This window comes from Rhyacophila brunnea, unplaced genomic scaffold (genome assembly GCF_057557595.1).
Source record: "Rhyacophila brunnea isolate RB1 unplaced genomic scaffold, BYU_Rbru_1.0 scaffold_24, whole genome shotgun sequence".
Lineage (NCBI taxonomy): Eukaryota > Metazoa > Arthropoda > Insecta > Trichoptera > Rhyacophilidae > Rhyacophila > Rhyacophila brunnea.
The window spans coordinates 24701438-24728617 of NW_028232904.1; the positions used below are offsets into that span (position 1 = coordinate 24701438).

A 27180-nucleotide genomic window follows, 5' to 3' on the forward strand; every position below is an offset into this window, starting at 1 on the left:
GTCGAGCTGTGAACACGTCAATTCGTTTTGTGATGGTGACGGGAGAATTAATTCTTAAATCGTGTTAAGATAACTAAAAAACGTTACCCATTTATTTGAAAAAGAAGACATTTCAATGAATATATTATTATTATTAGTAATAGAACAATAAACATAACATTATTAAATCGACGCATGTTGACTTTTTATGACAAATTATGTGTTGTTCTAGACGCGCTATTTGCAGAATCTTCGCGTCGTGTAGTCACGATCGTTTTAGACCGTTCCCCAGCTGAAGTATATCCTTAATACTAGAAAAAGAGTATAAAGAGTAAATACAAAAATTATAAAGTAGATAAAATAATTATTATAGAATTACACCAAATGAGCTAAGTATAGACAATATTTTAAGAATTTATAAAACAATACACACCTATAATACTTAATCCTCACGTAGGTAGATATATTGACATCTGAAGGAATTTTGTTGAATAGAAGTATTGCCCTCCCAATTGGCACCACCATATAGCTGTGTTGTTTCTATTCTGATCGAAATTACTTCGATATCGCCATTAAAGAGAATATTCTACATTCTTGGGATACTACATGGATTCTACTTAATAAAACCAACAACGCAGCTATCTATTATAATATTATTATCTGTAAAAAGTTAATAAATCTTGGTTTAGCAGTTTTTTAGTTACAGCCTAATAAACGGAAACGGAAAACGTGTTATTTTTCATAACGCAGTTGAAACAGAGTACATTGTAACATGCCTGTGAAAGTTTCACTTTTTTAAAAGTTAACTATGAGGTTTTCTATTGAATTAATATTTCCTATTTATACCATGTTGATTTATAAACTGTTAATGTAGCACTTTTTATGTTGTGTTTTTAATGTTCTACTACATTTCACTGTTGATATGTGTATTTCACTTTTGCACTGATTTCTTAGGTATGGTTTCTTTTTTAGTCCGTCGATGTACAATCAAGTCTGCTAAAAAAATATTGAATACTGGTAGACTCTGGTGTTGTTATTCACTACATTATTTCATCGTTTTATGATTTTTAGTTAATTTTGGTTCAAGTCTCCAATGTTTGTATTGGTTCACTTAGTTTTATTCACTTTTTGCGCATTTACAAGAACTGAATACACTGTTTTATACAATAAAAAACTTAAATTTGTGTGAAGTCGGTGTGAATCGTGCACCGTGGCCGGCAGCAGTCCCCCTCACCTTGTTAGCCGAACATACATGTTATCATATAAAGATAGATATATATATACATAATAGATATAATCATAGGTTATATGTGTCGCTGAGTTTTAAATCAGTTATAACACTTTTTTGAAATAATTAAGATATATATATATATCGTTGGAATCGTTATTAAAATCTCTACATGAAAATTTTGCCTCTTTTAAAAGCCGCTATGATTAATTGTCATTTATGAAATAAAATCAATGTGTCTATCAAATTCCGCTATAACACTACTGAAACATTCAAAAACCTTTTTAGTTCAAAAAATTTTTGTAGATTTTCTCAACATAATGAAAAAATGTTATAGCGGGTTTTGAAACTCAGCGACACATATTATTATAGATTCGATATAGTCAATTCACTGTCATTTACTTTTTTGTTTGTAAGAAATAAAAAAGCTTTTTTATTTTTACTTTATTTAATGTATAGGTCTTTTATTATATCTTAATGTTATTTTTCACTAAAACTACGCAAATTCATATATTTTCCTCGATATAAAATACTACAGATTTTCCAGGATGGAAATATGCTTTATTTGTTGGTGCTGGATATAATAACACCACGTCATAAATTTTCAACATATTCGTAAGTCCGTATTTCAGACAAGTTTACGTATTTTCCAAACATACGGCGGCCTGCTGCGATAGTGAAAATAAAATAATATGTAACATTGGAAAGCGTAAAACCTACCCTTAGTTTATATAGTGTGCTGTTATGGATTGCAGTACCAAAAATATGTAGCTACCAAGTTGTTTAATATTATAATATCGTACATTTTCCACAGTTTGTTCACTACTTTAATATTATGTTAAGATTATATTATAATAAGAGGTGGTCATACTCGGTGATTGAAGAAAAATTTAATTGGCTTCTTTAAGTATATTATAAAATGGACTAAATCCATTATACCATCCCCACGTTTGGTACCCTGGTTTGCAGAGTCTCTTTTGAGGCTAAGAACAGGTCACACAATGAATGGGTGAAAGATTTAATGTCCTCATGGGAAGAAGCGATTCGCAGCTCTGCGATGAATGTGATGTTTTGAAGGACACTGTACATATAGCAGTACAATGCCGTAAACATGAACGACACAGAGTACAGCTGCAAATTGCGGATATCTTTGAGAATGTCGACGAATTGAAAGGTGGACTGGCGGTGGGTGAGACGGAAGAGCTTAGCAAAATTGTAAAGTAGTTCTTTAACAAGATTGGAGTGAGGACCTGATCGGCGGATTCTCGTTTAGATGAGAAGAGGCAATATGATAGCAAGTCGCAGTCAAAGCCTCGGTAAAATTAAAAAAAAAGTATATTATATAAAGTATTAAAATGATATTATGATTAATTTTGTGACAGATTGATAAAAAGGTATAAAGTAGTATTGTATCTTCTGCTCTTAAAGCATTTTTCCATGCTCTCACGTGGTATAGTAAAGTTTGCAATCCCGATATTCTGGAAAATTTGAATTTTTATGTACCCGTCAATTATGCATGGTCGCAGCCATGATCTATTTTTGGTGAAAGCTGTTTTCTCATGTCAGGCTCACCGGACACCAATATAGCGAGAGATGTGCGGCTGGTCAATGCACTCCCTAGATATGTAGACATTTTTAGCGATGCTTTATGCATTCTGTTTTTTTACTTCTATTTTATTGTTTAATTTGAATATTTTTTTTGATTTATTGTTGTGTTTTTATTTTATTGCTTTTATAGTTTTTGCTATAAAATATTTATTTTCTCTACCTTGTTTTCTCTCTAGTTTATTTACTTGTACTTTTTATTCTAAATAACATGTTGTGAAAGTTTTGAATTAATAATTTATTATGTGCTCAACGTCTATTTTTTAAATAAATAAATAAATATACGAAACACGATTTTGAAAATGATATATCTGAAAATGTCAATTTCTATTGAAGATACTTGTTTCAAAATAAAAAAAAAATGGAAGTAAAGTTCATAAATCACAGCGAAAGTGTTAAAATATCAACAATTGACATTTCCCTAAGAAATTAGTGTATTATAATATAAAGAATATCGACAGGTAGCACTACCACCTGGTATTTTATTCTAGTTATGTAATATAGTCATATCAGTAGTAAAATAGTTCACTAGTTTCCCTCACATAATCCAATTACATATTGTGTTCTGTGCTGCAGCGTTAATTATCACACCTGACTCTTGGTCGGCGCAAACCAATTATCACAATGCACTTAAGCCAATGGTCCGCATCATCTAATTGCCAATTGATTACAGGTACGAGCTGCTCTACGGATGCTCGGAGCTGGAGAGCTACCATTTACTCGGAGCTGTGGCGCTGGCTCATGGAATGCTGGAAAGCGAACGGGATTCTCTTCTGAGGCATTACACGCAGACTAGATTTGAATACCGGCCCGACCTAGCTTTGGCTGCTACTCTAAAGGAGTAAGTTTTACTATGAATATACATTCATTCATACAAATTAAATACACATAGATTCTCCATTTTCATAAATAACACTGCTATTCCAATAATTTTCATAATTCACTTAATACGATTTGCCCCATTAACTAAATAATTAACTTTAAAAGGGATCCAAAAAATAAAGGGATCATCGATTTTTATGTTCATTATATTGCACCCCTAGAACCACACCGCCACAAACCGAAAAATGCCGGTTTATAGCTGTGAATGCCAAATCAACTACCTGCGCGTCTATTATATACACAAGCTGCTTTTCGGCCTCTACGGCAGCTATCTAGGGTAGGTTCGTATCAAAATATTACCCACTTATTGTAACAATTACAATAAATTAGTTGTAATTTTTACAATACACCGTAAATAAACGGTCTATACTGTAAAATAGTGTTATGTTTTAACAGCATCTCTCTCGGTTTTGTTAACTTTAGAGCGAGATAGACAGTTTGGACTTTTTAGACGGCTAACTTATTGTAACAATTATAATACCTCAATCATACATGGTATGATAAAGTGTTAATATTTATCACTTTATCACTTTAGTGGTCGATAAGTATAGAATAAACCCACTGGTCAGTATTTATGATTATGTAAGACTGCCATATCTCTAGCTAGTATAATATTGTGAAATTTATACGAATTATAATTTATACGAATCTCAAATATAAAAAAAAATTAACAACACTGCCATATTAGTTTGAAAATGTAAAATCATTATATTCAAAAAGCTTAATATTGTATTTACTATCCATGTGGTTTGGTTCAGTTAAGTGTTCATTGATGCTGAGACAAAGAAATAAAGAAAGTTGAAAACTTCAAATACGATTTACTCTACTAATATAACATTTGGGATTGTAGCGATATTTTTCTAGGGGTGCCATAAATTATAGTAAACTATTTTTTTATCCAACAAATATTTTTTTTAAATACCTCAGAGAAATGTATAACTACAAGAAAAAATCATTTTCAATAAAAATTAAGCACCACCCAGCGGGACTCGAATGCGCGTTCACTGGATTTGCGCGTATGTGCGCTGCCAACTAAGCTATATTGCTTCCTCTCCAAAGAGGACGAAATTAATTATTAATTTTTGCATTTTTGAAGCGTTTCACAAATTGCTTTAATTTTACCAGTCGACTATTCTATTTCAAAGTATTTATTACCTTAATTATTACTTACTGGTGTCGGGATCTCGCTAAGTTTTAGATATAACGTACTTGCAATGCTAATAATTTAATTAACTATTCTTTAATTCAACGATCCATAATAAAATTCACAAGATTTAAGAATATATTGAACATAAATAATTTGAAAACCTACCCTTAAGAAATATTATATTATAACTGTAGCTGTCATTGGATTACTGTAACTCTGATCTCAATTATAATATTATTTATTAAATATTCATTTTTTACCGTACAATCCAGTCAGTACCTATATTTAATATAATATGATTTCGTAATTTTATGAGATAGCGGATCTGCAATTTCATAACATTACGAATTAATATTATGATTTCATAATAATTTTAACATACTAATTCATAGTGCTCCGGTCAATAAATAGAGGGTCAAAAACGATTGGACATCTCACTCGATTGCAAGTTTCTGTTAAAAACACATCGCACCAAAATATCGTTATTTTTATTATATTGCTTCGATTGTAACCTTGTAGTTATTTGAAACAGTAAATAAATTTTTCGCCTCCTCCATCATCACGAACAACTAATACTTATCTTCTGCGAATGCTGAATATGATATAACTACTAAAAAATAGAATTGGAAGCTTAACATTAATTATTTTCCCCAGGTACAGCTCATTCGAGATAGATCTCGGACGGTCAGCGGCAGATTCTCATCGGGACTCTATCCTGGACATCCTGAGCGACGCAAGAGTCGTAGCCCCAATCGTCCAAACAGCAAACTTCCACTCTAAGGCGAATCCCCAGTCTTTTTTCTACGTATTCGGACACAACTCGCAATCGGGGGAATATGCAGCGGTAAATATGTTTAATTTACATAATAATATTATGTTTTTAAATTTATTTTTCTTTACTTAAGGTTTCTTTACTTAACTTAGTTTTCAAGTCGCTTATCTCAATTTGTCCTTTTATTATTTTTTTAATGATCTTGACTATATAAGTACTTTTTTATCGTGATTAAATCATTGGGCCTACAAGGGGGGGACTAACAGGGCTCTAGCCTTGGGGCCCGGCGTAGCGGGTCGACCGGATAAATGAGATGAACGCACATCACAAATTTACTTCAATAGAAATAAAATTTTGCTTAATTCAACATTATTAACATTTTTGGATATATTATGGTTATGTGATGAAATTTTTGGATTATTGTGTGTTGATACTCGACAACTTCATAATTCATGTACTATGTCATACTTATTCAAAACTACTAAAAATACACTGAATAACATTAATTTTACATTGAACACTATTTGGAAAACGCTACTGTTGAACGTCATACTGGATTTTTTAACCTTAGTGATAATAAATGTAGAGGGGCTCGCTTCAGAATGTGGGGACCATGACTTGTATTCATAAAATATAACATTCTGCTCCGTTTGTTACTTAATCTAGAATTAATCCAAATATTGATCGAAAATTCGTTTATGTACACCATTAGCCATTTTTAAAATTGACGACTAGCTTTAACATTTTCTATGCTTTACGATATGGCAGTATCTGACAGGCCGCAGATTTTTATTGACACACGTTGAATGCAGAGCGAAGCTCTCACCTACTAAAATCGCTGTAATATCGATAATTTGTGGCTTAGTATAACAAATTTAATTATTCAAACAGATGTCACTGCGTGTTTAATTTTTTAGATTATGTAAATCAATCGACAGTGGTTAATAATTTGAGTTTTAAGTCGGACGAGATAACTCGCGAAATTTGTATTTGAGGCCTATCGATCAGGAAATCTTACTGAAGGCATAAAACATTTTTTAATATCAATGACGACAGGGATAGTATAATTTTGCTATTCGTTTTTTTTATAATTATTTACTAGTATACATGTTTTAAAAACAATCACTATCTGCATCATAAGACTTTTACCAATTTAGCTACTGGCTCATATCAATATTTTCTACTGAATACTTATCTGAAGAATTACATTGTATATTTTTAAAATAAAGAATGACTTATCAATAAATAATATTATTTACTAATTGTAAAAAGTAGGGTGAGCTTTATTTTAATATGTCTGCATATATTTATTGTTTTTGATGGTATTGCAAACTTGAGTCCGTATCGAACGTAGCATGTAGTTCTGTCTTATACACACAGGCTGTAAACTTTCGAGTTGCTAAGAAATGAACTTTTCAGAAAACCGAGGCGTCCGGTGCGCAAGAAGCTTTTTTACCAACAGGCAAGTATTTGAAAACTAAATGTATTGGAGTATGCAAAAGTTTTGAGTTTTCTCATAAATAAAATGCGAATATCATTTCCTCTTGAAGTAGAGTTGTGTGAATTATGACATGCAAACAGAATCGGTTGATTTATTTGTTTTCACTCACATTATATCGGACATTTTATGTGTAGGTATAGTGAGGGTATACCAGTGACGAAGGATAGAGGTTGGCTGTTAAAATCCAACATAAATAGTGCTCACTAAGCCGGCTCGTACATCAAAACTTGTCTCGTCTGCAACATGTCGAATACGTGGATGTGACGTCATCGTTATTCACAAAATGTAGGTATAGTGAGGGTATACCTGTGACGAAGGATAGAAGTAGGTTGTTAATATCCGACATAAATAGTGCTCATTATACCGACTCGTACATCAAAACTTGTTTTGTCTGCAACGTGTCAAATACGTCGATGTGACGTCATTGTTATTCATAAAACACACGTTGCTAAATGGAGCTCCGCAGATTGGTCGAATGTGACATTTTAGTTTGAAAAAAAATCTAGTGCTGCTATCACCAAATCGCATGCGTTCCGGGCTGCGAGTAGAAGACTCCAGAACGCATACACACATCAACGAATTGATCATTCCTATACCGGCTTGCCGGTCGCCGCATCCAAATGTATATTAGTTTTGAGAGGTTACGTGCGACTGTCGCTAGGTATATGTGTACGGTCTTCATATGCAACGCCAAAGCGATGTTCCTAGAAGGTTTGATTTTTGCACAAGGCGGGCTTAGATGTGAGAGCCAGATAAACTTTGTCAGTCATACTTATTTCTTTTCATTGACGTTACAATACAATTTGCAGATGGTGCTGGTTAGTTTTTAGAAATTGTTCAGAATCAAGTCGTTTTTCAAAATAAAAGAAGCCCTTATACCGGACTGCGTAGAAATGGAATAACAGTGCTTTGTAATAATACGGCACATTTGATCAATTTTACGGTATTTAATCTGAAATATTTAGGAAAAACTTTAAGTTGGCAACCCTGCTGGTAAAAATTTGAATGGATTTAAATGAAAAAAATCTTAATTACAACCTTGTTTTTAGGATAATATAAGAATTTAATTTTAAGGTGATTTTTTCTCTGCTTTGGTTTACAGCTTCTCAAAAAATCTCACGTGAAATCAAAACATAATGCGACCAACCCTTAAATGAAAAAAATGTCCTTACTCAACCGTAATATATGGTTATCGTGAATATTATGCTAATTCTCATGCGAAAGGTGAAACGAGTTCTTGTATGTGCGAATATTAATCAAAGGGAAGTGGAAACATGTGTTTCGCATAATTTCTGTGGCACCCCTAATTCGTGTTATTTTATGCGTAAACTGGAAATTGTTTCACGCGCCCCCTACCCCACAGAATTAATAAATTTTAATAATAAAAATATCGTGTGGGGGTTGTTGCGTTATTTTTTTTTCGTAACTCTTTGACGCATTAATTATTCATCTCCGGGGTGAATTTTTATTTAATTATTATGCAATTTTCTAAAAGGCACGTTATCCACTCCACTCCTATCCACTGTATACACAGAAAAATAACGCTTGCTAACGATACAAGGGATAAAATTTAGATTGCAATGACTCTATTAAAGGATAATTGTTAGATTAAAAATTTTAATTTGTTCATTTACATACAGTACCTATAAATAAGTATTATATGAAATTATAATTTATTTGTGACAGATTTAAGGCAAGGTATAAAAAAGTATGGTGTCTTATAATAGGAAACACGATTTTGAAAATGATATATCGACTGTTTAATCTCAAAACCAGCTAACTGCACTTTTAACAAAGTGAGATTTTGATAGCATTTTGTTATAACGCATGTTTTCTATGCTTACACAAGATTTCAAACTCCTAAACTAATAAATAAATGCGTTTTCGTTCTTATATAATAAGACATATATAATTTTGTGTTTTCTTGCATTTTCTATTGTTGCATGCGTTGAGTCCCCCTCATGTCCTTTCTCTAAAAAGCGATGGGTAATGTCAATCTTTAGAGTGTTTGCTGCATATTCTAACATAGCGAATACAATGCGGTTTCGATTTTGCCCCCCGCAGTTATCAGAATATAAAATAATTGTTTTTATGCCTGTTTCATGTGCGGCACGTATAAATTTTAAGAAGCATGTTGCAATTTCATTTGCTCCCCTTTTTGCCTCTGACTGATGCACAAATAAAACAATGGCCCTGCTTCTTCCCAATATCATACACAGTAAAGTTGTATGTTGCATATTTTCTCTTATAGTAAAAACTATTAACATCTGACTGCGGGGTCTGCAGAACTTTTTGCAGGTTGAATACAGCCACACAAAGATGTTGGTCGGTTACAAATTTCTCTTTGTCACCACCTTTTAATGCTCTTAATTCCATTTTGTTGGTTAAATGAGTTTCATACGCATTTTTTTAAATTACCTTTTCATTTTTTGTTGTAACTTTATACTCGTATATCTCACTCTGGTCCTTCTTCGGTTTCTGTTGTTTCATTGTTGAACTCACTTATAAAAACACCTGATTACTGACGCAAAGTGGCAGGTGTTTTATGTTGTCATCTTTCAGCCATTCTATATAGAGCCTATGCATTCTAGCAATGGAAAAGTCGCTATCCAAGTATAGTTTTTTAGACGATTTTCTGGTATAATGAAACTCGACTACTGAAAAACGTAGTACGTGGTCTCGAACCGTTTCTATGATCTCTGAAGAAATTTTATTTACCCTTTTAAATATTGTTTTTCTCGCATATCTGCTAACATTGCACCTCCTTCATCAAGTTTTTTACACGCAGTAGATACCATTTTGTCAGAGATTCCCAATGTATCTATAAACATCTTTTGACAAACACGCATGTCAGCAATATTACAATCATCATTCATAATTTTTAGGAAACATTATCGTGAGACGGTTTGTCTAGAATCATTGGCACCGGAAGCTCTTATTTACTACTTCGCAACAAATTTTACGTATGAGTGATAACATTCCACTGTTTTTCATGATCTGGTAATTTCCAGAAAGCTTCAAATATGTTTTTCGTGCTTTATCACATACATCTGTCATGCATTTAAGGCGACAGTTCAACCTACAACCTGCTCCCATGAACTTGGCAACTTCACCTTTTCAAGTTTTATATTTCTAAACCTCGCTTATGATTCTTTTTGGATTTATTGACAGCCCACTATCAGGATTTCTTATGCGTTTTTCTAACAATCTTTCCTCAAGGTGTCACCTGTCTTTTATGAATACCAGATGATTGTATTACTGGATGCATTTCATTTTCGATATCAAGCAAATTTTCCGGTCACTGTAAAACGTAATATACAGTTATTATATTACCTGTCAGGTATTTGTACATGAATCCCATCGGATATTTCAAATTATAAAAGTATGTATTTTCATACAGAGTTTGGTACTAATTCTTCCAAATTAGTAGCATCCGAAGCATCATAGAATATCCCTGTCTTCTCATCAAGGTGCATCATAGGCGACGGTGTATCTTGTCTTTCAAAATTAAAACTAATCATAATAACTAACTATTATATATATATATTTATTTATTATATATATAACTAATTTACTAATCTACTTACTAGTATCTACTATGGGCAAAGATCCTCCGCTTACCATTTCCATTATTATTTTTGTTCTGTTAGATATAATTTTGATGTCATATCGTATAGTATAATATTATATTCACTTGATTATTGCAGTGATACGTACGCACTTCAAGAAATGTCAATCAACAAGTTTTGCGCCATAGACATAATGCTTCCGGTGAAAATAGACGTATGTCTGACTTACGGCCGGTACATAAAAATAATATCCCATGAAAACGGCAGTAATTCAACTTACATCTGTAACACATGGAAATAATATTAGTATTTGACATACGACTATTTTTAAATTAAATTTAAAGACAATCTATTTACGTTAGAGTTACCACTGTCTTACAGGGAGATAGAGAAAAAAATTCTGCATAAGAAAGTGCACCTAACTCAAAAACCCAAAAAAAGGGAGTTACTTCCGTCTTACATGGAGCAGTCGAGATGATGGTTACTTAAAACCTGACAGCTTAAATTATTAAACATGGATACATGCTTTGCCTACTGAATCTCTGAATGCTGGTTGTCAAGATTTTAAAGAAATTTTATTTGTCAAAGTAACCAAACCCAAAGGATTCAAACAATTGCACTTTTCTGAGTATAAAATTTATGAACTCAAAAAGTATTGTTGATGCGTAAGTATTTGCTATACATAATCGTTAGAAGTTATGGTAAATATGGGTTAATGATAGCTGAAATAAGTTATGTAATTTTTAGAATGAATTTTGTCGATGTGGCGAGCAAAGATCAATATGATGCACCACCCACCACGAATAGTTGAGCTGAATTCGTTATCAGCAGAAGTCTGAACGTTTTCTCCATGAAATTGATGAAATGTTGGTTTCCTTTTTTCACTTTTTTACTGCACTGTGTAAACGATTCGGGTTATACCAACTAAAAGTGCGTACAACCTGTATCATTATCACATCCGGACTAGCTCAAAAATATAACAAACAGCGGTATAGCATATGAATCCCCATCCCTGTGAGAAATAAAACCTACTTATCTGAAGGTCGTGGATACCATTCAAAATAGTTCCTCAAGCTCCCAGTACTTCACCTTAGAATGTTCAATTAATTATAGTGTAAATTAGAAAGGGCGCCACTTCGCCTTGATTCCTCCAACTGTGTGTACCAAAACACGGGGGACATAACAGGGCAAATAATGAAATAATAAAATTGTTTAAGGTACGTTCCAAGATTGGACACTATGACTTTAATTAAAACAAGAAGCAAAAGCAACGAGAAATACAAATTGAAATCGAACAAATGCCATGCCTAACACAACAACACAAGAGTTTCTGTGGGGAGTTATTAAAGGTTAAAAACAGGAATCTCATCTTCTAGAAAAGTGATACAATAAATACCGGGTAAAACATCCGCCATTCGTAGCCGGTCGCCCGAAGACCGTCTCGCTCGTACAAAAACTTGACTGCACTTGCCTAGATCCAGATAAAGACTGAAGTTTGCGGCGACGCGCACGTAAATTGCGAGCCACGCGCAGGAAATACCAACTTAAGAATTGTTCCGCGTAGACTGCCACGTCAACGATGTAAAAAATCTCCAGCGAAAGATTGCCAGTGTTCAATAACGTTTTATTCCAAAGTTCGGGAATAAATTACGTTACAACTGATACGCCTCTTCGACTGATTACCTCGCATTAAATTAGATCAAATGATATTCACTTGTATTACAATATGTAGTAATAAATAAATTGGCAATATATTTAATAAAATATGATACGGAGCGCAACGTTATAAAGTGACAACTCTACATTTATCATAAAATAAATTTCGGGTCGCGCGGCTCACGGCCGTTTGTAGTATCTAGCGGCCGCGCTACAATTGTGACCGTTACGCCTGTGCGATTTTTCGTAACGAATCTGCCCGGGAGGTCAAAGCAAAAGCATGTATCCATGCTAAAAATTCCACGTGGATTCTAAGTGGTAAACATTAAAAATGTTTCAAAAAAGGGGAGAAGAGGGCAACGAAATAATTATTTATAGCTAGTCGTGAGAATTTATTTCGAAATCTATTGTACATAAATTACAATATAACAAATGTGTACTAAATATCATTTAATGAGAATCGATTGTATATGTTCAGTAAACAGAAATCAAACCATCATGAATGTCTGAAACAGAAAGATGAGAGGGAGGACAAGTCGCCAAATAAATAAACATTGTTAGGCAGACACCAAAAGTGGATAAACAAGTTTATATTATGAGACCCGACTGAACAAACAAAATTTATTTGATTACTAAATTAATCAGATAATATCTTGTTACGGTAGTCGTAATAAATTTATCCGATAGAAAATGTAATGAAAATATAGTTGATATATTTTCACAGCAAAGATTTATCTTACACTATACCTACATTGTATGTATTAATCGTGAAGTTACTGCTAAAAGTTGGTAAGTCGACATTTTAGAGTTTATGGTCAATTATATTGTGTATTTCGGTGAATGACTTTGACTAAAAACAATTAAATTTGGATTTAATCCGTCCAAGGGAAGGTACTTTTTCAAGTGGTCACACTATTGTGATCCGTTTTCCGTGGTGTACGGATCTACCAATTAACGTAATTTGATTTTTTTGAAGTTATACTTCTTTAGGCCTAAGTAAAGGTAAGGCTTTTGGAAAAACAGATCAAAGTGTATTTTTGGTGTATGACGCGCGCAAATGTAATGCATTAATTTGGCGTGGGACGAAAGTTTTGCCCGGCGATGCAGCTTAATTTATTTTTCGCGGTGACGTTCGGGTGTTCCAAATAATGTTGCAATCTTTATTATGATTATTCATTAAGATTTGAGGGTATATTTATGTAAGTATTATTTATGAGTAAAATTAAACATCAATAAATAAACAAATTTTGTGAATGTTGAGTTGGTAAATAATTCAAACAATGGTAAGTTGTAAATTTACAATGTTTAGACAGTTCATATACAAAAATACATATTTTTACAGTTAAGGATAATATTTGTAGCATATCCCATGTCAAATTATTTATTAGCGGTTTATAATAATTGAAGACTTAAGTATTTTATGTTTTACTTTTGATTTGTAATAAATTATTATTATTGTTGACGAAAATAGTTTTACAGTCATCTGTTTAAGTAAAAATGATCGAAATAGCGGTTTGCTAAATTTTTCAAACACAGGTTTTGAGATTTTTTTCTTCCAAAGTAGGTACATTCTGCAATAATATTATTTATTCGTATACTAATTGCTGACGGTACCTTTATCGATAAAATACCATTGAGACCAAAATGAATATAGTCATAATAACACGCCAATATTATTTTTTTATTAATTCATAATGGACATAAGAATATGAGTTTTTTGCTTTGTTTCGCCAAAGAAGTATAACTTCTAACACGCGTACATAAGTACACACACCGATTTTTTTATAATAAAAATATGTCTTTAACGATTAAGAGGGATGTAAGAATTATTATTAGTAAACTGTTGTTTTATTGCAAAGAAGAAAAGGAGTCGTATCTAAAAAAGGAGCTGATACATTATTTAAACCATGCGTTGCCGCCATGACAGGCACAGCACTGAGAAGTCGTCTATGCGACTAAAAAGACTTGCTGTTATCGACGAGATCTTGTTGTCTGACAGTACTAAAGATGCGCGCTGAAAACACCACGGTTTCGAAAAGTTCTTCTTGAGAAGCTCCTAGTACAATTTTGAAGAGTGCTTATCGCTTAATAATTTATTCAATATATACCACCTGCATCCAAATCGGTATGTAGACATTGTATGTGGTAAAAGAAATACTTTTACTGTAATAGATTTTAAGGGTGAACGTGCTCAGCTCAAACACACGCGTTAACATTATTTTACTCCCTACTTCAATTATAGTTTGTCAATTTATGGCTACGGCCGTATGTTGTAGCTTAACTACTGGGGAATACCAAAAGAAATGGCGCATTTCAAAAAAACACTACCTTATTCTTAGATCAATAATTATTATAAAGCAATCATTATTCGTAGGATATTTATCACACTTAAATGGTCAAAAACGTAGCTTATACAGAATATCTTTAGAATTATCTTCAAATGTGTTAATCTTGCCTATTTTTTGAATAATAAAATGCCTAATTCTTGTCAAATTTGGGATCACAGAGATTATCAATATAATTTTTTATCGTAAATATTTCACTATAATAATGTCGATATAAATTATACTGATGGTTCATAAATGCGATTAAAAATTAATAAATGTAAAAAGTCTTAACACCAGTGCACAGTTATGTACTGAAATATGACTATATTCTAAAACATTAGAGCGAGAGGTTTAAAAGAATACTGTTTTATGTAATAAAAATACTTTATGCAGTCATCAAATTTTTAAAATAAATATAAAAGATATTAATGCTTCAAAATTATATAAATAGATTATCTACAACGTTTAAGGTATGTCCAAGATCATGCTTTGAAAAAAGAATAAAAGCTCCATTTTGACCTACGCTGAGCGTGTCCCCCCTTAATCTCTTTATATATAAAAATCTCGTGTCACGATGTTTGTGGTCGAACTCCTCCGAAATGGCTCGACCGATTTTTATGATTTTTTTATATATATTTGTTAGGTATGAGAATAGGTCAACAAGTATATTTCATACCGCTAGGTGATTAGGGTATCTCTATCCAGAAAAATTTTCTTTTATTTTTTTGACAATTTTTTTTTGTATTTTTTTAATTATTTGGCATAAAAAAATACCTGAAACCCCAAATTTTCACCCTCCTACCCCCACTCTCCCATTTTTTAATCGCGATTTTATTATTTTTGTATGAACAAATTTAATCGTCGTCTGTATTTCAAACAGAACGAAATTATTTATGTTGTTGAATGACAGATGGTACTACGTCCGAGAAGAATTCAAGAGAAGCGTCGCGTCATTTTGACATTTCATTCGGCATATCACAACGCAGTGCGTGCAAAATTTTGTACGATTTATTTTAATTTATCTATTTTTATGTGCGTGTTTTACAAACAAACAAACAAAAAGTGTAAAGCAACAAACATGCGAAATAGTAGAGCAGAAAGAACAGACGAACAAATCCAACAAGATAACAAAAACGTGCGTGTAAGCATGTCGCAATTGCGTGCACCCCAATCACAAGAGGCATGAGCTGAACGAAATCAACAACGACAATTGGAACGGAGCCAAGCGCGCCGGTTCGTAGTTAACACACGCAGAGCAAATGAGCGACAACGCCAACAAGTACATCGAACATTTACATCCGCTTTGTTCCTTCGTTACGCATTCAAGTACGAGCCAGATATTGAATATTCCGCTCATCCGAAAGTGCTGATTGGTGCTATGGATAAAGAATGTCCCCATTGTCATGCGCTCAAATTCAAACATGAGTCAGCCGGGATGTGTTGCGCATCAGGAAAAGTGCAACTACCAGAAATTGAGATACCACCAGAACCATTGAACGGCTTGCTCATCGGCACGGTTCCAGATTCAAACCTGTTCCTGAAGTCCATTCGCACTTTCAATCCATGCTTCCAAATGACTTCGTTCGGAGTAACAGAAATAGTTCACAATATTGCGGCAAATGGTCAACAATTCCATTCTACGTTCAAAATCAACGGCCAAGTATACCACAAAGTAGGCTCATTGCTGCCAATGCCAAACGAACCACATCAATTTTTACAAATCTACTTCATGGGCGGTGAGGACATCAATCATGTGGATGCACGTTGTGGCTACAATAGCCTCAATTTGCCTAATGCCAGGCGCATCGTTGGCGAACTACACGCCCTGTTGAATGAGCACAATGAATTATTGAAATTCTTCAAAGCACACATGCACAAATTGCAAAGTGACAATCACGCTATTGTCATCAATCCTGATAAAACACCAGCTGGAGAGCACGTGTGTCGATTCAATGCGCATGTTGTTGACGACATTGCTGGAATCATGGTTGGCGACCGCACATCGACGCGAGAAATCGTGATTCAAAGAAGAAACAATAATCTGGAGTTCATCGCTGACACACACCATTCATAAGACGCTCTCCAATATCCGCTAATTTTCTGGAAGGGACAAGGCGGATATTGCATAAACATTAAACAACGAGATTCTGTCACAGGTAATTCATTCATTATGAACATCATTACTCATTTTGAATTGAGAAAATGAATGGTTGATGTTTTTTTGTTTTTATCGGCGGTCATCGTCTACAGCGTTCTATTTCTCATTCTGTCATAGATCCCATCCCCACACACTTACGATACATTCGTTATTTTTTTATTTAATAACCAAAATATTCACTAGAAATAATTTATATGGCAGAACAACGTTTGCCGGATCAGCTAGTAATATTATATTATTTTAATTGTTTCAGCTCAGCAAAAGCGTCCATGGCGAGGAATTGGCATACATGTTTGGCGTACCATTGGGAGCCAGCAAAAACCATTTTCGTGAAGAGTACAGTCCCCAAGAGAAGCTCTTCAGCGAAGTGATGATGACCTTCTTTACCAACTTCGCGAGGACTGGGTAATTATATTTATTTTATTATAAATCCATAGTTAATTATCCGATGTAACATACATGTAGGTAATAAGCCGAGTTGCTTAATTGTAAATGTGTTTTTTATTTATTATTCTTAACACTTTAACAAGCCATGACAGTGGTAAAGTAGTGCGAAGTCTGAAAAAACCGGCTTAGACCCTGTGCAGATGGCGCGTTTTGACTCGCGCGTAAAAACTCGCGCGCATTCCAGGTGCATGTGACCTCATTGAGCCGTCCACATGTAATCGCAGTGAGTCACTTTTCGCGCACGGTCGAGGTACAGGTGACCTCATTGAGCTGTCCACATACACACGCGATGTATCGCGGCGAGGCACGCGTTATCTGGATATGCTCTTAGCGATAAAGAATTGAGTCGGAGTGAGATAGAATAAACTGTTACGTAAACATAAGTTTCATTGCCGTGAAACCATTTTATCGGTATTTAGCAGATCGGGGATCATTAAAATATTTCGTTGTATTTTGATTAAACATTTTTTAGCTAAAAATTAAATAAATATTATATAAGTTAGCTGTAATAATATAATATATTAACTAATATAAAATCAGTAATTGACTTGATAAAAACAATAGTTTTTATTGATTTAATACAACATACCAACTATGCAGACCATGATTATCCAGATCAAAGATTCTCTATGTTTTTTTTAATGTAATGGAAATATTCAGGAGGCAAAATGGGTTTATTATTGTATTTTCGTTTGTCTGGATTTATCATTATTTGGAGTATATTCGTTATAATTATTATTCCGAATAATGGAGGTTCTACTGTTGTAGCTCATGTTTATATTAATATATAGCATAATAGCCAGATAAAACCCTCTTTCCAGTCTAATAGCTTATTCTATGCTAGTGGTGAAAACTCTAAATGAATCACAAGAAATAAAATGAAAGAATCACATAGAAGTATTGTGAATTTGTGAACTCAGCTATTGTACGACAACATCTTCTTGGCTACGCTTCTAGGCGCTGCTGTCTACTAAATGGGAGGAGCTTGTTAGTTTATAATGGAATTCCTGGTAAAAATGAGCGGAGCATGTTAGTTCACAGTTTTCACACGTAGCCAAAAAGATTTTGTCGTACAATAGAATCATCCAGTGAGCCTATTATATACTTATCGACCTCTAAAGTAATAAAGTGATAAATATTATCAAACTTAAGGTGAGTTTGTATCAAAATATTAGCATTTATTGTAACAATTACAATAAGTGCTAAATTTTAACAGCAGCAAGAGATGTGCTGTTAAAATTAAGCATTTATTGTAACAATTACAAACATCTTATTGTAATTGTTACAATAAGTGCTAATACTTTGATACAAACCTACCCTAAGTTTGATAATATTTATCACTTTATCGATCAATAAGTATAGAATAGACCCACAGGAGTTCCAGATAAAGACACAGAGCTTTACGTAATAGAGTAAAAGTGTTACCATATCCGATTCTTGCTAGCGTTATATTATGTCAGGTTCATCAATTTATTTTTAGAGTTGTTAGTAAGTTAGCAAAAATAAGTATTTTCAAATATCAAATTGAAAGACATATTTATTTTGAACTTCTAGAACTATGTCTTACAAATAAAAAAAATATTACTTATTATGTTATAATACAAACAAAGGGAAAGTTGGTTGTGGCCAAGTAGTAAAAAAATCAGGCAAATATAGTTTGACTTTAATATTTTTAATATATTATATTATTATGACAGACATCTTTAAAACTGAATAAATTTTAATGTACCTACCAATAATATAATATATTTAATTAAAATTATTGTAGGTAAAAATAATATCGTATTTACTATTCTTGCTTCTTGGAAATAATATTATATTTTAACATCTGGAAATATTTTCCATTTGTTAATTAAAAGTACGCATTAAATTTCATTGTGCAACATTAATTATTTTGGTGGGAATAACAGCAGGGGCTTTATTAATAGAAATTAATATCCAAAACACGTTATTATTTCTCACAATATAATTGTTTGTAATTAATATAGTATTTCATAATAATATTATAACGAATATTCTAGTTCTAATATTCTGAGTCAGAGCTTAAAAATAATTTTAAATACTTATACATAATAATGTAATATTATATTATGTATTTGGGGATAATGCAGTATGAAGATAAAGTCGTAATTACTTGAAGGTTTCTAGGAGAGAGTTTATTTTTCGATACAAGAATAAATAAATACAATGATAAAGATGACAGAGTAATGAGTTACAATCGCGTATACGGATGTATTGATGAGATTGACTATATTATAGAACTGACGGGCAATGTACCGAGATGTTATTATAACCGAGAGACAGGACCCGTGGAATGACAGTTGACTGTGTCGAGTGTCTGGACTCGAGATAAGTGAGGATTTATGGATTGTCCATGTTATTTATACAAATACAGTTAATACATTACAAGAAACATTTTCGCAATTAAACAAATCATAATATACCCCACTGATCTAGTTATGATTAAGGACATGCTAACAATTGCTTCCGCTTCATTGTTTTGTTTTGACAACGAAACATATATATTAAAGTATGTCACCCTTGTAATTCTGACTAGTATCATTGATACTTACATACATATTATATTATAGTAGAAGCAAAGGATTCAAAACGGCAAGATGTAAGTAAGGAATTTAAATTTTTACTGTAGATTTTTTGGGCGGTTTAAAGATCAACGCAAAAAGTTATACTTACTTTTTTTGGGGAATTTGGTAGAGAGTGAAATTGAGAGCTGCGTGCGCAAATCGTTGCTAAAGTGCGCAACAGTATGAAGTTAGCTCCGTATCAGTCAACTGTTTACAAGCGCAAGTTTGATAGTAGAATTGTTCCGTTCCTTAGGCAATAAATTTATTATTGTCGGCCATTTGCAATTACCTATGTAAACAATCGATTAAACGTCATAGTGGCAGTTGTCACTTTAAAAATAAAAACAATGATAAATAATTATATAATTTAATAATATTAGTTAAATTGTATAGAATTAAACCAACGGTACTCCAATAAGTGGCCCTTTTCATTGAAATTTAATTGTAATTTAACAAGATAATTAAGAGCTAGTCGAAGAATCTAGGTTAACACAAGTTTTGTTTTTGTTTTGTTACTCCAAAGAAGTATAACTTCTAATGCGCGGACATAATTACACACAGCGATTTTTTAGGTTATTGTATGATTTAATTTACAAAATATGAAAATGTTTCACGTTTCTAAAGTTATAATCTAAGAAGGCTTGCAAAATGAAACAGTAGAATTACACAAACACTTTATTGAAACTGAATACAAAAGCTATTACAGAATCAGTTGAATGGTCGTTAGTTGGTTTATGATAGTGTAAAATAAGTATAATATTTTTTTTATTAGGGATCGTACAAAAATGACGTTACACATTTATTTCTTATTTTTTCTTTTCCTTTTTGACTCTATCCTCCAGGTCTATCCAAAGATGTTTTCTTTCAGTTAACAATACAAAAGATCTTTAAATTTAACTCGAATCTATGTCTCCAACTTATATGAACTCAGCCATATCTTCCTTTGCCTTCTGGCTTTCCGAATCTCATTTTATTTGTCCACCCTGTTTATGTTACGTAGCCATCTGAGGCAGCTCAATTTGATGAACTGTACTATTATGTGTGGATTACTGTACAACGATGTGTCCGAAAATACCGAGCTACACGCTCTACCCAAAAAAGCCTAATGTTCTTTGCATAGTTTTCGTCATGCACCAGATTTCTGAGCTATACTTTTATTACAGTATTTTAAAACATAAAACTTTTGATATATGCAGTACTATAATATCATCACTGTTCTGGTAGAAGACACTAATTCGAAAAAAAATACATATTGAGTTAGTTATACCAAAATGTTCCTTATTTCAAACTTTACCGTCTGGAAACCTTCTTAATACATAAACAGTCTTTATTTTAAAGTCATTCTTTTTACGATTACTTAATAAACTCACATGATGGACCATTTCAAACATTTGAAAAGCTTCAAAGTCAAATTACTCAAAACTAGTATTCTCCAGTTAGTGTGTTCTGCCAGAACAGATACGATATGTTGTATATCAATTTTAAATTTAGAATAACCTTAGAAATAGGTCAACTTACAGTAGTTTAATATAATATTGCATTCCAAATTTGAAATAAATTTATTTCTAATTATTATTATAATGTTACCACAAACATAAATATTATATTGATCAATGGGTCTATTCTATGCTTATCGACCGCTAAAGTGATAAAGTGAAAAATATTATCAAACTTAGGGTAGGTTTGTATCAAAATATTAGCACTTATTGTAACAATTACACGAAGCCGGTTTTTATTGTTGCAATAAGTGCTATATTTTAACAGCACCTATCTTGCTGCTGTTAAAATATCGCACTTATTGCAACAATAAAAACCGGCTTCGTGTAATTGTTACAATAAGTGCTAATATTTTGATACAAACCTACCCTAAGTTTGATACTATTTATCAATTTAGTGTTCGATAAGTATAGAATAGACCCACAAGTATAGATGATGATTATATGTGGTTTTATTGACAATTAAAAGATCTAATTATTATTCAAATTTCATGCCAGGTATCACAGCCAAAATTTAATATTCCATCTACTATCATTATTGTATTACCATACTATAATTATTGCTAGGAAGTTAAATTTGATTGTAATACCAGTACATAGTAGGTAATTAAAATGACTGGCATTTATTGATATCTATACAAAACAGAATTAGTTGGTAAGAGAAATGCAATTGCTATTTTGAAATATTACTGACGCAGCTGAACAGACAAAGGATTGATGGGGTGAGTTAAATGTTAGCTATATAGAAGCTATCTGCAATTGTATATAGCTCACATAGTTGATTTATAGCTTGCAACTAGTTGTGTATTGGCCATACGTTCATCATAAACTGATTCAGGAGTCGTCAATTTATTTTATCCTAATCTATTTCTAAATAATAATAATTATATACTAGAGAGGTTTGATAAATAATGTAAGTAAATGAGATATTATTGGCCCCACAATTTATTTTTAAATAAAAATTCTAATATATTATGACGACGACGCATTTATAATTAATAATATTATTTAACTTTCACCTTACTATTAAGACCTCGTAAGTCCAATATTATAGAAAAATTAAGTTTTTCGACAAAATTTAAATCAGAAAACCTTTTAAATCATATCAAAACCTCGGTTCTCTAGACTAGTATTTATACTGTTCATCTATTGACAAATTTTAAAAATTCGTAGATCTTGTGGTTTCAAGCATAGAATTAAAACCTCGTATTTCACAACCAGTGTTAGCAGATTTACCGATTAGAGATATTTGAAATATTGTATTTATTACGTTTTTTGTTCCCCTAACATTCTTCTCAAACAGACTTACGAGGTTTTAATAGTAAGATGACGTTGTGTTCCAGAGTGCTGTGTGAATGTCGAAAATGCCTAGATAATCTGTACGCCTTGTAGGAAAATCATAATTATGTGACATTATAATGGCTTGCCTTTTCTTATCTTACAAATCAACATTTATGACTACATAAAAATTATATTAATACCATAAGAGAGTATTTTTATAAACGTCTTCATGTTCAAATTGATAATAAAGCCATCTTTGGCACATCGGATGTCCATGGTTATAGCACCTTTTCAAATAGTTATTATGTCAACAAATATATTATCTCTAATTTATAGAATTATATTAAAGACTTTGATTCCCGTATTTGCTTTGATAATCAAGGCAATTACGGAAAAGGTTGGTAAGTCAATAATTTAATTATTTAGAATCAACAACGGATTATCATATGCATAGATATAATTATTATAAAATGTATGCTAGAAAAAAAGGGGAATATATATTCGCACAATTGAATAGACTGTTTTCACAAAGCGCTGACAACATTTAAAAAGATGTTCGTCACATCAGAAATGGATGATATTCACAAATCAACTACAACAATCAAATGATCGATTTGCACTAAGGAAAAAGTAGTCTTCACGTATCAATATACTATTGTAACCCAATTAATCGTAAAAGAATATAAACACAATGAAAATTAGGTTTAATGATTTTAAAGAATATTTTGGCAAAACATAAGTATGTATTAGGTACCTACTTTCATATTCAAATAATACTATAAATACCTATTTAAAAAGTGACGTTAATTAAAACTTAGGTAATTGTGCCGCAGATGCCGTCATGAGCTTTTATGAGAAAACAGTTTATTCCATGTAGACAATTATAATAAATACCTTTTTCTGTCGGCGCATAGGCTTTTCGATCCAATAATTGTTAATAATTTAAAATGCTCATAGATTTAGATACTTACTTCATTATCACAAACTAAGATTATATTAGGTAATATTAGGTTGGGGTAGCTTAGGTTAGGTTAGTGACACACACATGATTTTCCGCCCCTGTGGGGGGCGCTCTCATAAGGAGTAGTAGGGGAACCTGTTGTACCTCGGACCTATTTTCTGTTTTTGATTTTTCATAAATTACTGGTTATAGGTAAAATTGCCAACTTTAGTTGGTTTGATTTTAGCATCTGTTGCGCATGCTTTGATACATGTATCAAATTAAATATCTTGATATTTATGGTGATTTTAGGCCATATAAAAAAATGTGGATTTAGGTCCAAGGTACAACAGGGGTGTTGTACCTCGAACATATGAAGGTTGTACCTTGGACATACATTTAAAAATCTTAATAAGGGGACATTTAGGTACCTATGCTAAATAAAAACACAGGTTTATTAAATTCGTATTCGCTTGTTTATTACGACAAAAGAAAATAAGCTTTTTACAAATATATTTTATGGAACAGAAGAACATTTTTTCATAACAGTTATACTTAATTATACACCATAATTATCTTAATTAGAATTGGGTAGATATTATAACACATAAAATGAATCGTATTTAATATTAAAACCTCAATTATCTCTTCCTTATCACCCTAATACTTGACCATTTCCTTAACTTGATAAATGTAGATTTAAAATTTAGTAAATTAAGTAAATTTAGATTGGCATTTTTCAGGTAGTAGAATTTTCTGGATTACGTCACCTCAAGGATAATTCTTCGAGTCGATGTTCTCCGACCATTTCCAACCCTTTAGCGATTTTTGCATTGAGCTAATCTTGGCTCCATCCTTGCATATTTCTAGGATCTTTCCTAGAAAATAATTATTCTCTTTCATAAAGAAAAATTACAAAATCCCCCACTTGATATCCTAAATTCAGTGTAGATTAAAATTAATCTGGAAATTCTTGAGGTCCTTCTGAATCGCTGGAGTCTTGAAGTGCAAAATTATCAGCCGATGACTCTGCTGATGAAGATTCGAAACTAACTAATAGCCTTTTCTTAACAGCAGAAACTTTTTTAAGAACATAATTAGTTTTTTTCGATGGAATAATATTTTAAGTATTCGCCAGCTTGGTTTTCTTCTTATGCTCGATTCTTAATTTCTCCGGTGTATCAGTCAGACTACGAGATCGACCCTTTTCTCGCCCCTGGCGATTATTTTTCCGCGGGGCAGCTTTGGGGTGAGGTCTTATCATAGAAGGCATACTGCAAAGATGCAGCTTCTGTAATGTATTGCAGCAACATATTATGTTCTTCTTCTTCACTGAAAATTTTCTTTAAAGCAAGATTTTCATAAAGGGTGCAGGCTTTTCAGTATTTTCAAAATGATGAATATACTTTCTTATTGTGCTTCTGAGTAACCCGTTTAGTTTCGGAGCTCTGTTCAGCGTATATTTATGTTATTTTATTAAACGGATCGCACTGTGTATTTTTTCGTTATCCGGGCGAACCCTCTTGATTCCTGTCTTGATACGTACGAGGCATATTAAGTAAACACCTGGAACAAGTTTAAACAATAGTTTGAATTAAATTGAATGTTTAAATGAATGAACAATACTAATCATAGTCATACACAATATGGGTGGCAAACGCGTTGTACCTTGGACATGTTCGAGGTACAACGCATTTTTTATGTCCAAGGTACAACACCACGCCAAAATGACAAAAACAATTAATAGTTTTTTTAGGTAAGAAATACAAAATCTATAATAACCCAATCTTATGGACATATGAAATTTAATTCAATTACACTATTACTTATTCACACAAGAAACATAGTATGGCATATATTTACAAAAAAAAAAAATGAAAAAAACTTACTTTTACGAACGAAAATTTTCAAACTCACTTCACATAAACACGCGTGCCGCTTGCCATCTGAAACTAGCGTTAATTATCCACTAAGATGAAGGTGTTCAAACTACTATTGTAAATTTTAAGATAAAATGGCGCCAACATACAAAAACATGCATGTGTTCGAGGTACAACCCTGTCCAAGGTACAACAGCTTCCCCTACCTCCCAGCCGCTCGGTCTGATCCTGGTAGTCAATGTGCCACCGGTTAGATGATTACGACCCTCGACAAAGCATAACAATATTCAATGTATGTAGAAGTCCCACAGTTTGCCTTGTCGAGTGTTAGCACTCCGCAAGGTGAGCTGTGGAGTAGATAAGTCGGTCGCAGATCATGTAAATATAAGGTAATAAGGTTATAAGATTAAATAATAATTAAATATATGCTTAGGTAAGGGGATAATTAAATTAAACTAAATGTAAAATATGATTTGTTTGTAATGCTAATATGTAATATAAATTGTAATATAGTGGGTAAATGTAATATAGATAGGCAATGGATTAGTCGGATAAAGATGTATAGACGGGCGTTAGTGGTATATAGTAATTAAGGAATTAATGTAATTAAAGTAATATTAATATTAATCATATTACGTACATCGATATCGCTATATGTTTGGTTGATAGATTGACATCCGTCAACCTTATATAAATGTGTAGCATATGGCGGTATCGGTGATCGGTGAATTGGTAAGAAATACTACCACCCCTAACGGATAAAAAGGCAAGATTATTAAATCCAAAATCAGTCTGTTTTGCGGGTTCCGGGAGTCGCTTCAGCGACGGCTTGTTGCCCCGGGACCCTCACGATCTCGTCTGCATAACTAATTAGAAATAATTAAGTTAATGTTAAATAATTAGTTAATAATAATCAAGTTAATTTTAAAATAATTAAATAATAATATTCGAATTAATTTTTAATTAATCAGTAATAAAAGTGGTTATTTTTGTGACTTCGGATATTAGTTGACTCTTGTTTATTGAGACTTCGAACTGTGAACTTCGAATATTAATTGATTTGACTTTTTTTTTTTTTTTACTAATTGTGGTGTTTGGATAATAACAATAAATCGAGTTTCTTTTAATTATTATAAACTTTGGGACTTTCGATACCAATGTGAATGATACCTTTGGACTATAATCCTTGATGAAGGAATGCCATAAGGCCAAACATATTCTAATAACAATAAAATACGAGTTCTGAAGATTTCATCTGGTGTTTAATTGACTTTGTGCCCCGTGACTTCTTGGTTACTCCACGTCCATGAGGTTCCTGCCTGTTCCTCCACATTAATGAACCTCCACTTCCAAGTGCCTGAGCTAGTCAGGAAGTCGGAGGCCTTCATTAGGTTAGGTTAGGTTGGGTTAGGTTAGGTCAGGTCAGGTTAGGTTAGGTTAGGTTAAGTTAAGTTATATTAGGTTAGGTTACGTTAGAATAGGTTAGGTTAGATTAGGTTTAGTTCAAAAAAGATACTTATACAATCTCATGACGGCATCTGCGCCACATTTACCAAAATTTATATCGATGAACCGAAAAAGATAAGTATAAATACCTAGGTGGTGTTATTTGGTCGTAGATTTACATCAAATAATATATATACATATTTATATTACTGCGTTAAACATTAATTATATTGACACCTAAGCATCATTTTTGCGATTGCCTTCTAGTAAAATTGTATTGC

At 32.5% G+C, this 27180-nt stretch overlaps 1 protein-coding gene across 5 annotated transcripts in view; it reads left to right on the forward strand.

The window, feature by feature from the left end:
* LOC147069231 (uncharacterized) overlaps positions 1 to 27180 on the forward strand; it is a 255369-nt gene that overhangs the window by 219908 nt on the left and 8281 nt on the right. For all 5 annotated transcript variants that reach the window (XM_085951658.1, XM_085951656.1, XM_085951655.1 and 2 more), the window contains exons 8-10: positions 3486 to 3653; positions 5496 to 5685; positions 17078 to 17229. In XM_085951658.1, coding sequence (XP_085807784.1) covers positions 3486 to 3653; positions 5496 to 5685; positions 17078 to 17229 — 510 coding nt within the window. The remainder of the gene's footprint in view (positions 1 to 3485; positions 3654 to 5495; positions 5686 to 17077; positions 17230 to 27180) is intronic.